The following is an 11,909-nucleotide window of genomic DNA, read 5'->3' on the forward strand; positions in this document are numbered from 1 at the left end:
CACATGGTGAAATAACACTGCTTTTATTGATATTAAACATGTTACATTATGGGAAGTCACACAACAGAATCTGAGACTGTTGATCTTTCTTAGTAATTCTGCCAAAACAGGGTTCCATCTCAATGTAGGCAGATGGAGATTCTCTGGTCGGTCCGGTTTGTCCTCAGTACACTGTTGAAGAGACTGGAAGGGAAAGAGTGGTCCAATGAGGAATTGTCTGCGTTGCACCCATAGAGAAACTCATCTGTCCCATTAGTCTTTTTTAAATTTAACCTTTACCTTGGCAAGCCGGTTAAGAACAAATTCTTATTTACAATGACAGCCTACCAAAAGGCCACGGGATTAAAAATACATGACCTAAGGCAACTGCCAACACCATTGAGGCAATCCATTTTAAAATAGCACGATTGGCTGAGCCCTCCGCCAATGAAGTTGGAAGTCTCATTATCTATGGTTGAATCTCAGAAGGTAAAGGGACAATACACTCCCAAATTTAACTTCTTTTTAGACCTCTATGATGAGTCCATGTCCCAAGCAATAAGTTGTGTAGACCCTGCTATTTAATTTATTATTTTAACCTTTATTTAACTAGGCAAGTCAGTTAAGAATAAATTCTTATTTTCAATGATGGGTTAACTGCCTTGTTCAGGGGCAGAACGACAGATTTTTATCTTGCCACCTTTCGGTTAACTCATCCAACGCTCAAACCACTAGGCTACCTGCCGCCCCAACCCAAATAAATGCAAAGACACGTACAACAAATCTGGAAATACCATGGTGCTTTTCCATTCATTTTAGCTTGTGGATGGCCTGTGACATGGACTTATCTTGACATTGTGATATTTTGGAGTGTGATATTCCTTTAAGATGGCGCCAGTAATAGTATTGTTTTAAAGGAGGCATTACAGATAAAAGTAAAACTAGTTCATAGAGATGGGAGCTGTACTCACGTCCACTGCTGCTCAGGCTGGAGGACATGTAGCTGCTCCCGCCTCCGAAGGACCCCCCGCCTCCGAAGGATCCCCCGCCTCCGAAGGACCCTCCACCTCCTCCTAACCCCAGACCTCCTCCAAAACCTCCAAAGCCACTGCCCAGACCCCCTCCAAAGCCACCTCCTAGGCCTCCGCCCATTCTGTAGCCACCGCCCAGACCCATGCCGCCGCCGCCTCCTCCTCCTCCTCCTCCCAGACCCATGCCGCCGCCGCCGCCTCCCAGACCCATGCTGCCGCCGCCTCCTCCTCCTCCTCCCAGGGCCAGGGCCAGGCCAGCCCCACCTCCCCCTCCTCCAATGGCAGTCTTAGACATGTGCACGGTCACACCGCCTCCTGACCTCAGTCTGAAACCATATTCATCACAAATACATGACTATCATAGAGACGGGCGTAGAACTTCAGAGAGCGTCAATCAGCACTTATATGGGTGAACATCTGGATGATGTATGAGACCCTACTCTCTTACCTGCTCTCCTCGCTGTCCAGAAGCTTCTTGTATGCAGTGATCTCAACATCTAGAGACATTTTACTGGCTAGGAGTTCCTGGTACTCTTGACCATAGTGTGTTATTTGCTGTAAGAAGAGCATGATTCATGGGTTACGCTGCACCTAAAAACTGCACGTGAAAGTGGCTCATAGGAGTTGTATTTTTTACTGGTGTATACTTGTGGAGGACTCTTGTACCCCATCCTTACCTTTCTGATGTCATCCAGCTGCAACTTGAGGGTCAGCACCTGCTCCTGATAGGTCTCTGTGTGGGAGCTGGAGTGGGACTCTGCCTCATCCACCTGAGATTCCATCTGGATGTTCTACAACGGGAGAGATCAGTCCTGCGTATTAAAACACTGTGGCGAGCATTAGGTTGTCAGGAGATAGGAGTGGGATACTTACCCTCATACTGTCATTTATGAAATCAATGAAACATTTTCTTTGAGGCTGTATAATTTCAGGGTAGACAAGGTCATGTTCCTACCAGGGTCTTGAGTCTGTCGATCTCCCTCTGTACTGAGTCGATCTGCAGTTTGTACATGCGCAGCTCCTCTTTGGTTTGGGTCAGAGTCTGGGTACTGGGCTGGGACGTCATGGACATCATGGAGAGCTGGGGTTTGAAATAAGAAAAAGGAGGTTACATTTTCATGGTTCCTTCACTAGTCTTAGTCTACACAAACTTGAGAAATAAACATAAGATTTGGGGTTGGATGCTGGAAGGCAATGTAGGCTAAAATAGTGTATTCTGAGTGCAATGCTAAGAACATCCACTTGGGGGAGACTGCAACACAGATAGGAATGAGAGATAATGAATGTTGTACTGGTTCCAATGGTGTTTGCAAAACAAGTAATCATTTTTGCAACTAGTTATCGTTAGATAATGCCTGACAGACTTGAGATTATTATGTTAATACAATGTAAAGTTGATGGGCCAATAGACTGGTTGACAAAATGCAGACTAGATACTGTCGGTCGCTGAAGGGTACATACACTGTCCTGCACAGAAACAAGGGCGTCCTGCTTGCTGCGCTGGGCCAGGGCTTCATAGTGGGACTTGACATCCGACAGGGCAGAGGTCAGGTCCTGGGCTTGGGCCGCGTTGTCCACCGAGATGGAGAAGGCTGACCTCACACTACCCGTCATGATGTTCCTCACCTCCTTCACTTTCTACAACACAAAGCAAATGTGTTATGTCTAATGTGCAATTGTTTTAGTCTTCCTTGTAGCTATGGCAACATAATACAGCTTTTAAAATATGCGTAGTACTGTGTTGAGACTCACAATTGAACTCTGAAAACACTGCACAACATCTGTTGGGCATGTTGCCTTTATTTGAACACTTTCCAATATCGCTTTGGTAAATGTACCCTACTCTTTGTTGATCCCCATATATACTATAATCTACTGCAACCGTGTTGTTAGAATAATAGGCCCACATTGTCCCTCCTGTGTACCAATTATGCCATTTACGATACTGAGAGAGTCACAGGATGTGTAATGTGAATCCATAATGCTGTGAACACTTATGAAAGGTCTGGTTCTGCAGCAGTAATCATCTGGGTGATTTTAGTGAGCGAGAGAGAGAGAAGCAGTAGTGCTTAGTGTTGAGTGCTGACTGTCAGCTTGTCTGAATCTCCATAATTGATGGGGAGACATTTTAATGCAGCGCCTGGGCAAGGGATCATCTCCAGAGGGCTCAGGGAGGAAGGCTTTTACTGATGGAGTACAGGAGCAGACAAGGAACCGTGCATATGTACAATTCTAATACAAATGTGAACCAAGAGGGGGGGGGGACGTTTACAATTTTTCATGTTTGCACATTTTATAGAGCCTAAATGTGCACTGAACACCCCTCCCCTTGGTTCAACCCCTCCCCGCAAGTTCAGCAAGAATTTTCCAGTAAAAGACTTTGTCATCATGTACTCACAGCATCATACACCTGCTTTGAGAGACCAATCTGATCTTCCAGTCCGCCAATGTTGGTTTGAAGCTCAAAAATGCTCATGTAGAGATTGTCTACCTCCTGTTAAAGCATGGGAGTGGTGGTTTTAGTAGCCATAATAGAATGTTATTCATTATTTCAATAGTTTGAATAATTCTTTGGTAGTTTGATAACACCATGATGTATCCATACCTCTTTTAATGTGGTCCAGTCCATCTCTAATGACTTGGTTTGGACGGTCTCCTCCTCAAACCTTTCAATATAAAACCAATAGAAGGTTTTATGTCAAATGTATGCATTAGCTTTCATATATCATCGATGTCTGTCTACAATTCTGCTTTGTGAGTTTAAAGGGTAATATATTGTGTACTCGGGTGAAACAAATGTGGGTATTATTTTTTCACAGCATCAATTGAATGTCAAGCGGTGTGTTGGTAGGATGCAGATTCTCTTCAGATCAAAAGGCTCAAGAATCTGCTGCTGGATTTTGCTCCAACTGAGCATTAAATGCATTGATCTGCTGAGGTGATTATAAAGCAAAGTCACCACATCTACACGAGGCTGAGAGCTTTCTCTCTTCAGGCCTGGTGCAGCAGACAGATTAGTGACTAACACTAGACCCACACTTTATGATACTGTGTTGTGGATTCACTGTAATATGTTGTGGATTCACTGTAAGGTATTGTGGGGACACTTAACTTTACTGTATTGCGTATTATAGGGTCAATGCTTATTTCATTATGGCGTCACTTTTGTGAGGTAATCTACCCTAACCCCACCCACCTGCTCTGGACATCTTCAATGGTGCTCTTGTAGTGCTCAATCTCAGCAACAATGGCCTCCTTGGTGGCAGACAGGCCATCAATCTGGATCTTGTAGGTACCGATGGCAGAGGTGAGTAGGATGGAGGTGTTGGCAGGGCCGCTCTGGTCCGGGTTGGTGAACATGGCGATCTTGGCCCTCAACACAGCGTTGGTCTGCTCCAGAGAGCGAGCCTGGGGACCACAGACCATGAGAGAGAACGAGAGAGGCCAGATCGATGAATACACTACACAAATAGATTTCTATTGGGTTTTCAACATAGAAATACAGTCTGTTGTTCCTCTCCAAGAATGGGTCTGAATTTCAATGAGCTTGATTGATGTTCAGAACATTCTAATGGCCTGTTCTTTTTTTATTTAGATCAAAACATTAGGAACACTGATCTTTCCATGACAGACTGACCAGGTGAAAGCTATGATCCCTTATTGATGTTGCTTGTTAAATCCACTTCAATCAGTGTAGATGAAAGGGAGGAGACGGGTAAATAATTATTTTTAAGCCTTGAGACACTAATTGTGTCATTCAGAGGGTGAATGGCCAAGACAACATTTCTGTGCCTTTGAATGGGGTACGGTAGTAGGTGCCCTGCGCACCGGTTTGAGTGTGTCAAGACCTGCAACGTTGCTGGGTTTTTCACGCTCAACAGTTTCCCATCAATCAAGAATGGTCCACCACCCAAAGAACCTCGTGCAATTTTGACACAACTGTGGGAAGCATTGGGTTTAACATGGGCCAGCATCCCGGTGGAACGCTTTCAAGACCTTGTAGAGTCCATGCCCTAACGAATTGAGGGTGTTCTGAGGGCAAAGGAGGTGCAACTCAATATTACGAAGGTGTTCCTAATGTTTTGTACACTCTGTGTAGAACCAATACATGCATAATGTTTTTGCATGATAACAATGTTGACTGCCTACATGAGCATTGCTATCAATTTCAAAATCAGGACAATCTAAGACTATCCTCAACTGATTTAAGCACAAACAAATTATGCATAGGGCAATCCACATCTGTAAGAGAAATCCACCTAGGCTATAAAATGTCACACCCTCAGAGGATGTTGATGGGTAGAGGATACTGATCAACATAATGTTAATTAATTTGTTCAAGCAGTAGTACATAGTTTAATTAATTTGGTTGTTCAAGCACCTGTACAAACAGAGTTTACACATGGGACCATATTTATGCATGAATAAGAAGCATAGCTAATTACTGTATTCTTAAAGTGGACTTAAAATATTACTGAGATGGATTCAAATTAATGAAGCATAGTGGCTAAATACCAACATCAATTTTCACTGATTATTCATTATAAACAAAGATACTGCCTGTATGAAGAGTGTAATATTTTCATTACATACCTTGTCAATGAAGGTGGCAAACTTGTCATTGAGGACCTGCAACTCCTCCTTCTCCTTTAGGCGGGTCACCTGGACTGTGTCGAGCGAGGGTAGCGAGGGGTCGATGCTTGGCACAGGGCTGACACCCACGTCACCACCCACTGCAGTGGTGGAGCTCAGGAAAGACGGGTTGAAGCCATAGCCTCCGATCTTGAAGACCCGGCCGCCCAAGCGAGCCCTGAGTGGGGCCACGCCAGCCCTGAACCCTGCTGCACTGACCCCTCCACCGCCGGCTCCTAGAGCCAGGGCACGTCCACCCATTCCCATCCCAAAACCGCCTCCGCCTCCTCCGCCCCCCATTCCTAGCCCCATCCCCAGGCCTCCCCCATCCCCAGGCCCCCTCCCATCCCAAGGCCTCCACCCATTCCCATCCCCATGCCTAGCCCCATCCCTCCTCTCATACCGAGTCCCGCTCTTCCACCCCCGCCCATTCCAAAAGACCTGGAGAGGGCCATTCCAGCCCCTCCGCCGCCACCGCCACCGCTCCTGCCCCCAGAGAAGAGCCTGTTGCCCCCATAGGTCGCCCCAAACCTCACCGCCCCCCCACTGATTCTCAGGTTAGTCTCAGACATTTTAGCAGCAGCAGCAGCCTCAAAGCTGGGGTGTCCAAGCTCAGAGTGCTATAGTCACAGGCATACAGACTCCCAGGGTTTTATATACATTGGGCCCTGTAAGGGGGCAGTTGTCCTCCCTGGCTACTCATTCGCTGGGGAGGCGGGCTCACGTCACTGCAGGTAGCTGGGCTCACAGGCAGGACAGCGTCTGCCCGACAGGCACTCTACTCCCACAAGTGTCAGGAGTGATACCTCTGTCCCCCAGGCAATGTCTTTCCAGAATCTCAGCCTACCTGACTCATGTTGCCTTCACACTGGATGGATGTTTTTCTCCACACCAAGGCTTCACTTAGCACAGCTGTTAAATTGCCTGGCAAGGACTGATCTCAGTTTTATCTTTGAGTGTCGTGCTATCGAGCCCTCTTTTTTTATTTTTTTTATTTTACCGCTTCACTGAGGGCTTCGCTCATAAATCATTCCCTGGGCTTTGCCTGTGAAGGGCAGGTGAATAGTATATCACTGAACATTCTTGAATGAGCATCCCCTAAGGATGAGCAGCAGGGCTTTTGACAGAGGAATATGGTATGCAACATGCTGGAACAGACTATATAGAAGCTTTAGCATTCAACCCACCAGGTAGGTGGTAATGGACAGGGTGGGTATCCAAGCCAGACAATGTACAGTATGCTTTAAACACCTAGAAAAGTGCATTTTTAAACCGATCATCTTTCTTCATGTAAAATTGGACAGACTTCCGTTTGAGGTCATCTCCTTTGTCCAATCCATTGAGCTCAAACTTGTCCATACACATATCAGCCCTAAAAAGTCATCAACTAAATATGCAGCTCATTTTGAGTTTTCGCTTTCCTTATAACCTTGTAATGCAAATTCAATCACAAAGAGTAAATAGCAGGGATCTATTTGTCCCCACACTCCCCAAGGAGATTAGTCTGGGGACAGCTCCGCTGAGAGACTCCCAGCAGCAGTATGTCCAATAGGAGCTGGAGCCCAGCCAGGGATGAGAGACCCAGGGCTTGTCTTTGAGGAGACAATTAGGAACATGCCCTCCTGGCACCTGGCCATGGGCCCAAGTCTCACTGGGAGTGACTGCTCCTGGCCCGCCGCCATAGACCCCTCTTAGAGGAGAACCTGTCAAAGCACTCAACTCACTCAACTCCCCAATGAGCCAGCCAATCAGAAGAGAGGTGGACGTGGCTTTAAGTCAAGGGTAGGTCTGTCGTTATGGGTAGAGCCAAGGTTTTTTGAGAGGATTCACTCAAAAGTGAAGCTCAGAACACATAGTGGTTTTCCAGTGTCACAATGTTAAATTATGTTACAGGCTACATATTTAAAAAATATTTGGTTTGTTTTGAGGTAGAAAAATAGACTGAATGTCACTTGCATTACAAAGACAAAAAGCGATAAGAAATATTTGTTTGATTCCCGATTTATTACATTTCAGAGGATACATTATAAATAGTGAAAGTGCTATATTAAGACCCACAGCTACCACCTGGCACATGAAAGTTCATGACATCTGTAAGAGTGCAATATTACAAACTAAAGGCAGATGATCAACTACCAATAAAAATACGTCATTTAAATGAAACTATGTAACTCTGAAAATAATGATTTGAGTCTATTTTTTAAATGCAGTCTGCACTAACTAATTGCAACAAATTACAACTTAAGCCTCTTGCCACACTTTTAACAAAGCCAAAAGCCTGAAGTAGGATTGTGAAACCTTTTCAAACATGACTTAAAAGCTTTATTTGATAGCTCCTGTAAAACTTTGGAAAACGGCGCCATACATAGCACATGCCAATCGGAGTCTAGTTCCTCTCAAGGCATCTTCCGACATCTACTAGCTCTTCTTTTGAAAGCATTGTCGAAATAAAATAAAATGGATTAACACTAAGAGGAATGCATGGTCACCAGAAAATGTGCTATGTCACCCATTTCAAGCCTGACAGTAGCTACTGAATGATGTATAAAGTCAATCGTGTTATGTGGTACTGGTTTTAAAGTAACTGTCCAGTGTTTCCAGATTTCTATTATATATGATAGAAATAGTTAATTAACCTTTTTTGGAAGGAATACTATGTTTTGATATGTTGGAATGGTGTGGGTGTATCCCAACAACAGAATTGTGCGCATATCACTGAAAAAATATGAATGCGGGTAGACTGTTGATTGGCCAGCTCATTCTCCTCAGGAGGATGACATAATCCTCTGTGAGGAAATAGCAAGCATTTTCGAAATGGTCTGTTTGAGAAACAAGTTTGAGGTTTATTTTTATGCTTTGGTCGCATACGTGTATAGGATGAGTCAACAACATTATTTGGGTATGAGATAACAGAATATGAACTTTTAAAAGTGAGATTTTCCCTGGACAGTTACTTTTAAAAAGGTTGAATGAACTTTTAGGGAAAATGCCTTTAGTTAGAAATCTAATTCTAAAATTTGCAAGTCCAGGAGTAGAATAGTAGTTGTAGAAATAAATACTTTAAAATACTTTAAGGACGACTAGCAATTTACATCTACACAAGGAAATGTGCTAGCGGCACATGAATATACATTTCAGCACCATGGACAGCACTCTTTCTAGTGGGCATCATTATCCTTCACGCATAGCCTGTCTTCAATGTAGAATACTTTACCAAATGGTCCTTTGCTGAAATTATCCCACAAATGTATTATAATATACTGAATTATTCTACTTTTATACACGTGGCACAGATATTAATCCACTCAGTGTGATTTATGATGAAATGGCAACCATAGTTCCTTGAGGTCAGAGTGTTTGTTTTTGTGCCATATTGCTTATCCCAGTTAATCCCAAATTGATGTTAAGAGTTTCTTTCAGTCAGTTACACCTGAACTATAACGTGGATATGTTGTCTATTTACAAAGTCCCAACATTTTCAACTGCAGCGTTATCAAGACAAGATGACCGTTTCAAGGACTTGTCCATTTCCTTTCTCAATGTGTGCCATATCCAATTCTGACTCATTATTTGCAATGGGTAAGGTACCAGGGTCCTCCTGAATGTGACAACTGGTATTTTGGACAACGGAGTGTGGCCGGTGTTCACTATCTGGAGGCGACGGTCGGACAATAATGGATGGTCTCGTGGCTTCTCTCTTCGTCTTGGTGGACGGGCTGCGGTTGTCACGCTCGTATTCCTCCTGGGCACGCTGGATCTTCCTCTTCTTCATCCTCCTCTTGTTAAAGTGAAATGCTGCCAGGGAAACCAATATTATCCCAATGATCATGGCCACCAGCACCATGAGCGCAAAGGTAGAGGAGAACGGCTGGAAGAAGCGGTCCATTTGGTCCATGCAGGTGCCGTTGGTTTGGGAAGCCCCGTTGTAGATGCACAGTGGTATGGAGAGACCCACATTCTCTGACTCCTTGGTTGTCATTTCGTTGGGGTTTGATTTTCACTTCGGGGTGGTAGGCTAATGTCCTTCTCTCCAACCTCAGTGCGACGAGGCAAATGGAATCAAACGCCTCGATTGTCCCATTAGATTGACCTAAATGGAAATTAAAACCCCTTTGAGATCAGTAGCAAAATGTTACTATACAATACGCCAATGACATTGAGCAGGGGGGATACAGTAGCATATATGCCCTCCGTGTATAGGCTCACCATTCATGGCACGCCCGATTAAATTATTTAAATAATTGAAAGGACTATTAGCCGTGCGTAATTGCGCTTCAGTTTTGAGATAACACATTCATGGCTCCAATGAACAGAAATCAGAATTATTATTGTATTTGAACGATAGAGACATCATTCAATTCCAATAAATTTACCGCAAAAGTTCCCATGTGAATAGTATCAATATGAGATCATTGAGATTGGCTTATATCATAGACTACTACAATACTTATAGCACTTCCTTGATGTAGGGTAATTTCAAGAGACAGACATTTAAGAGAACAATATGAACGTATCTATTTCAGACTGTTTGAGGGGGAAATATATGTTTTAATCTCTTACCTGGTGATACTATCTAGTCGAAGCCGTTTCAGAGTCGAGGACCGGTCGGAGTGACGATGTGGGGAGCAGAGAGAATTCTCGGGGATCACAATGACGTAGCCTAGCACACAATGCAAAATCTGTACTCTGTTCTTTTTAGTCTATGGTCCTCTCTCACACACACACACACTGGATGCACATCTGTGTTCCACATTCCTCACTGGAGTCTACATCGCCTCCTACAGGCTCCTCTGCTTCTGAAAGGCGTAGAGGAAATTAAAACGTCTACAGTAGAGCATAAAGCGTATACCAACAGATACGCGAACAATAAACGGAACAATTTTGGATAATATATTTAGGCGAAAAACTGAGTCCGCATACAGTACCTATATGCGCCTTGAACCCCTACTTACTTTCTATTAGTCATCACATGCGTGCACGCACTTAAGCACTAGCATGTAAAATAGTGTGGAGCTCTTCCTGCGCTCGTGGTGCTGAAATCATCTGCACAGCGTCATGACCATAGTCAGTCGATTTAGGACTACCTGTCATTTAATTTCGCGCACTTTTAGTTCACATGATCATGCGCTTAAATTGCTAAAATAATGATTTTGACCTTAAAGTCGCAATCTGCAGTTGCTACATTTATTTTTTGGAGTTATAAATAGAAGATACTGTATTGATTCTTGAAGAATAGAACATAAATGCATCATGAGCTTAGTTTAACTGTCTAACCCCATCAGAACCACAAATATATATATATACAGATATATAGTGTTATTGACTGTACGTTTGTTTATCCCATGTGTAACTCTGTGTTGTTGTTTTTGACGCAGTTTTTTTTGCTTTCTCTGCCAGGTCGCAGTTGTAAATGAGAATTGTTCTCAACTGGCCGACCTGGTGAAAAAAAATATATATATATATTTTATATATATATATTACTTCAATGTTAAAGTTAATCTAAACAAAAACACTATACAACCTCAAAACATGGTTAAAACTATAATTGTGACATCATGGATGGTCAGTCCTTACATCCATAGCTCTGTCTATGAATTTGAGAGTAGTTGCATTTCTCCAGCCCCATCCCTCTGCTTTTTGTCAAAACAAGGGCAGGGAATTGCCTTTGTTATTGTTTCAACTTTTGATTGCCCCTATAAGGTGACCTTATTTAAATGCATTTGGACTGCCATGGTGATGCAGGTTGGCTAAAAACAAAGCTGGTGTCAAAGGAATTGATAAGACATTATTGACATTCATAATGAGGGAGAAAGCTGGACAACCTCTAAATCAATCCCTTCACATCATAAATCAACATGAAGTATCCTATTGTGTGACAATACAGTAATCACTGGACTGTATTTGTAGTAGGCTAAAGCAGCATTTCCTTGTCAAGAGAGGTGACTGGCTCAATTTGACACAGCCAGGTACATCGGTAGGTAGGCCTACATGACCCATTGCAAAATGCTAGACTTGGCCAACAGCAAAGGCAGACATTAGAACAAGAGTATACTCCCTAAACCATGTTCTGAGGTCGAAATAGAAATAGTGGTTACATTTGTCCATCCCTCATCTTTTTACCTAAACAGTGGCAAGGATACACTTTGTTTTAGCTGCGGATTGCCCCTTTACTCCTATGAATACACTCTAGAGAAGCCACAGAGAACAACATTACATTAACATGAGCTGTAAATGTCATTACTGTGCACCCTCAGGATAACAAACCAG

The 11,909-nt window shown here is 43.4% G+C and overlaps 2 protein-coding genes across 3 annotated transcripts; both read right to left on the reverse strand.

The window, feature by feature from the left end:
* Nucleotides 1-7: 7 nt before the first annotated feature.
* On the reverse strand, nucleotides 8-6,250 carry si:dkey-183i3.5 (uncharacterized protein LOC566445 homolog). The gene is made up of 11 exons (XM_042326913.1): nucleotides 6,004-6,250; nucleotides 5,604-5,962; nucleotides 4,207-4,418; nucleotides 3,616-3,676; nucleotides 3,409-3,504; nucleotides 2,472-2,648; nucleotides 1,966-2,091; nucleotides 1,688-1,801; nucleotides 1,459-1,565; nucleotides 951-1,336; nucleotides 8-183 (listed from the first exon to the last, which is right to left on the reverse strand). Exons 1-11 carry the CDS (start codon nucleotides 6,212-6,214, stop codon nucleotides 164-166), a joined length of 1,869 nt encoding a protein of 622 aa, XP_042182847.1. The 5' UTR covers nucleotides 6,215-6,250; the 3' UTR covers nucleotides 8-163.
* Nucleotides 6,251-7,633: 1,383 nt separating this feature from the next.
* On the reverse strand, nucleotides 7,634-10,822 carry LOC112257972 (uncharacterized protein C11orf87 homolog). 2 transcript variants are annotated; one of them, XM_024431949.2, is made up of 3 exons: nucleotides 10,595-10,822; nucleotides 10,203-10,302; nucleotides 7,634-9,732 (listed from the first exon to the last, which is right to left on the reverse strand). In XM_024431949.2, exon 3 carries the CDS (start codon nucleotides 9,619-9,621, stop codon nucleotides 9,136-9,138), a length of 486 nt encoding a protein of 161 aa, XP_024287717.1. In that variant the 5' UTR covers nucleotides 9,622-9,732; nucleotides 10,203-10,302; nucleotides 10,595-10,822; the 3' UTR covers nucleotides 7,634-9,135. The 2 variants fall into 2 exon arrangements, with proteins under 2 accessions (XP_024287717.1, XP_024287716.1); XM_024431948.1 differs by lacking the exon at nucleotides 10,595-10,822 and having other exon boundaries at nucleotides 10,203-10,585.
* Nucleotides 10,823-11,909: the final 1,087 nt, after the last annotated feature.

Source organism: Oncorhynchus tshawytscha, linkage group LG09 (assembly GCF_018296145.1).
Source record: "Oncorhynchus tshawytscha isolate Ot180627B linkage group LG09, Otsh_v2.0, whole genome shotgun sequence".
In the NCBI taxonomy this organism is placed as follows: domain Eukaryota; kingdom Metazoa; phylum Chordata; class Actinopteri; order Salmoniformes; family Salmonidae; genus Oncorhynchus; species Oncorhynchus tshawytscha.

What these genes read in the sequence shown, in the direction of transcription:
- si:dkey-183i3.5 (XM_042326913.1), bottom strand. Translation starts at nt 6,214, where the DNA reads ATGTCTGAGACTAACCTGAGAATCAGTGGGGGGGCGGTGAGGTTTGGG. An exon ending in TCGACAGACTCAAGACCCTG is followed by an intron (nt 1,802 to 1,965) that starts GTAGGAACATGA and finishes CTCCCGTTGTAG; the next exon opens with AACATCCAGATGGAATCTCA. An exon ending in CAGCCTGAGCAGCAGTGGAC is followed by an intron (nt 184 to 950) that starts GTGAGTACAGCT and finishes TTTCCCTTCCAG; the next exon opens with TCTCTTCAACAGTGTACTGA.
- LOC112257972 (XM_024431949.2), bottom strand. Translation starts at nt 9,621, where the DNA reads ATGACAACCAAGGAGTCAGAGAATGTGGGTCTCTCCATACCACTGTGC.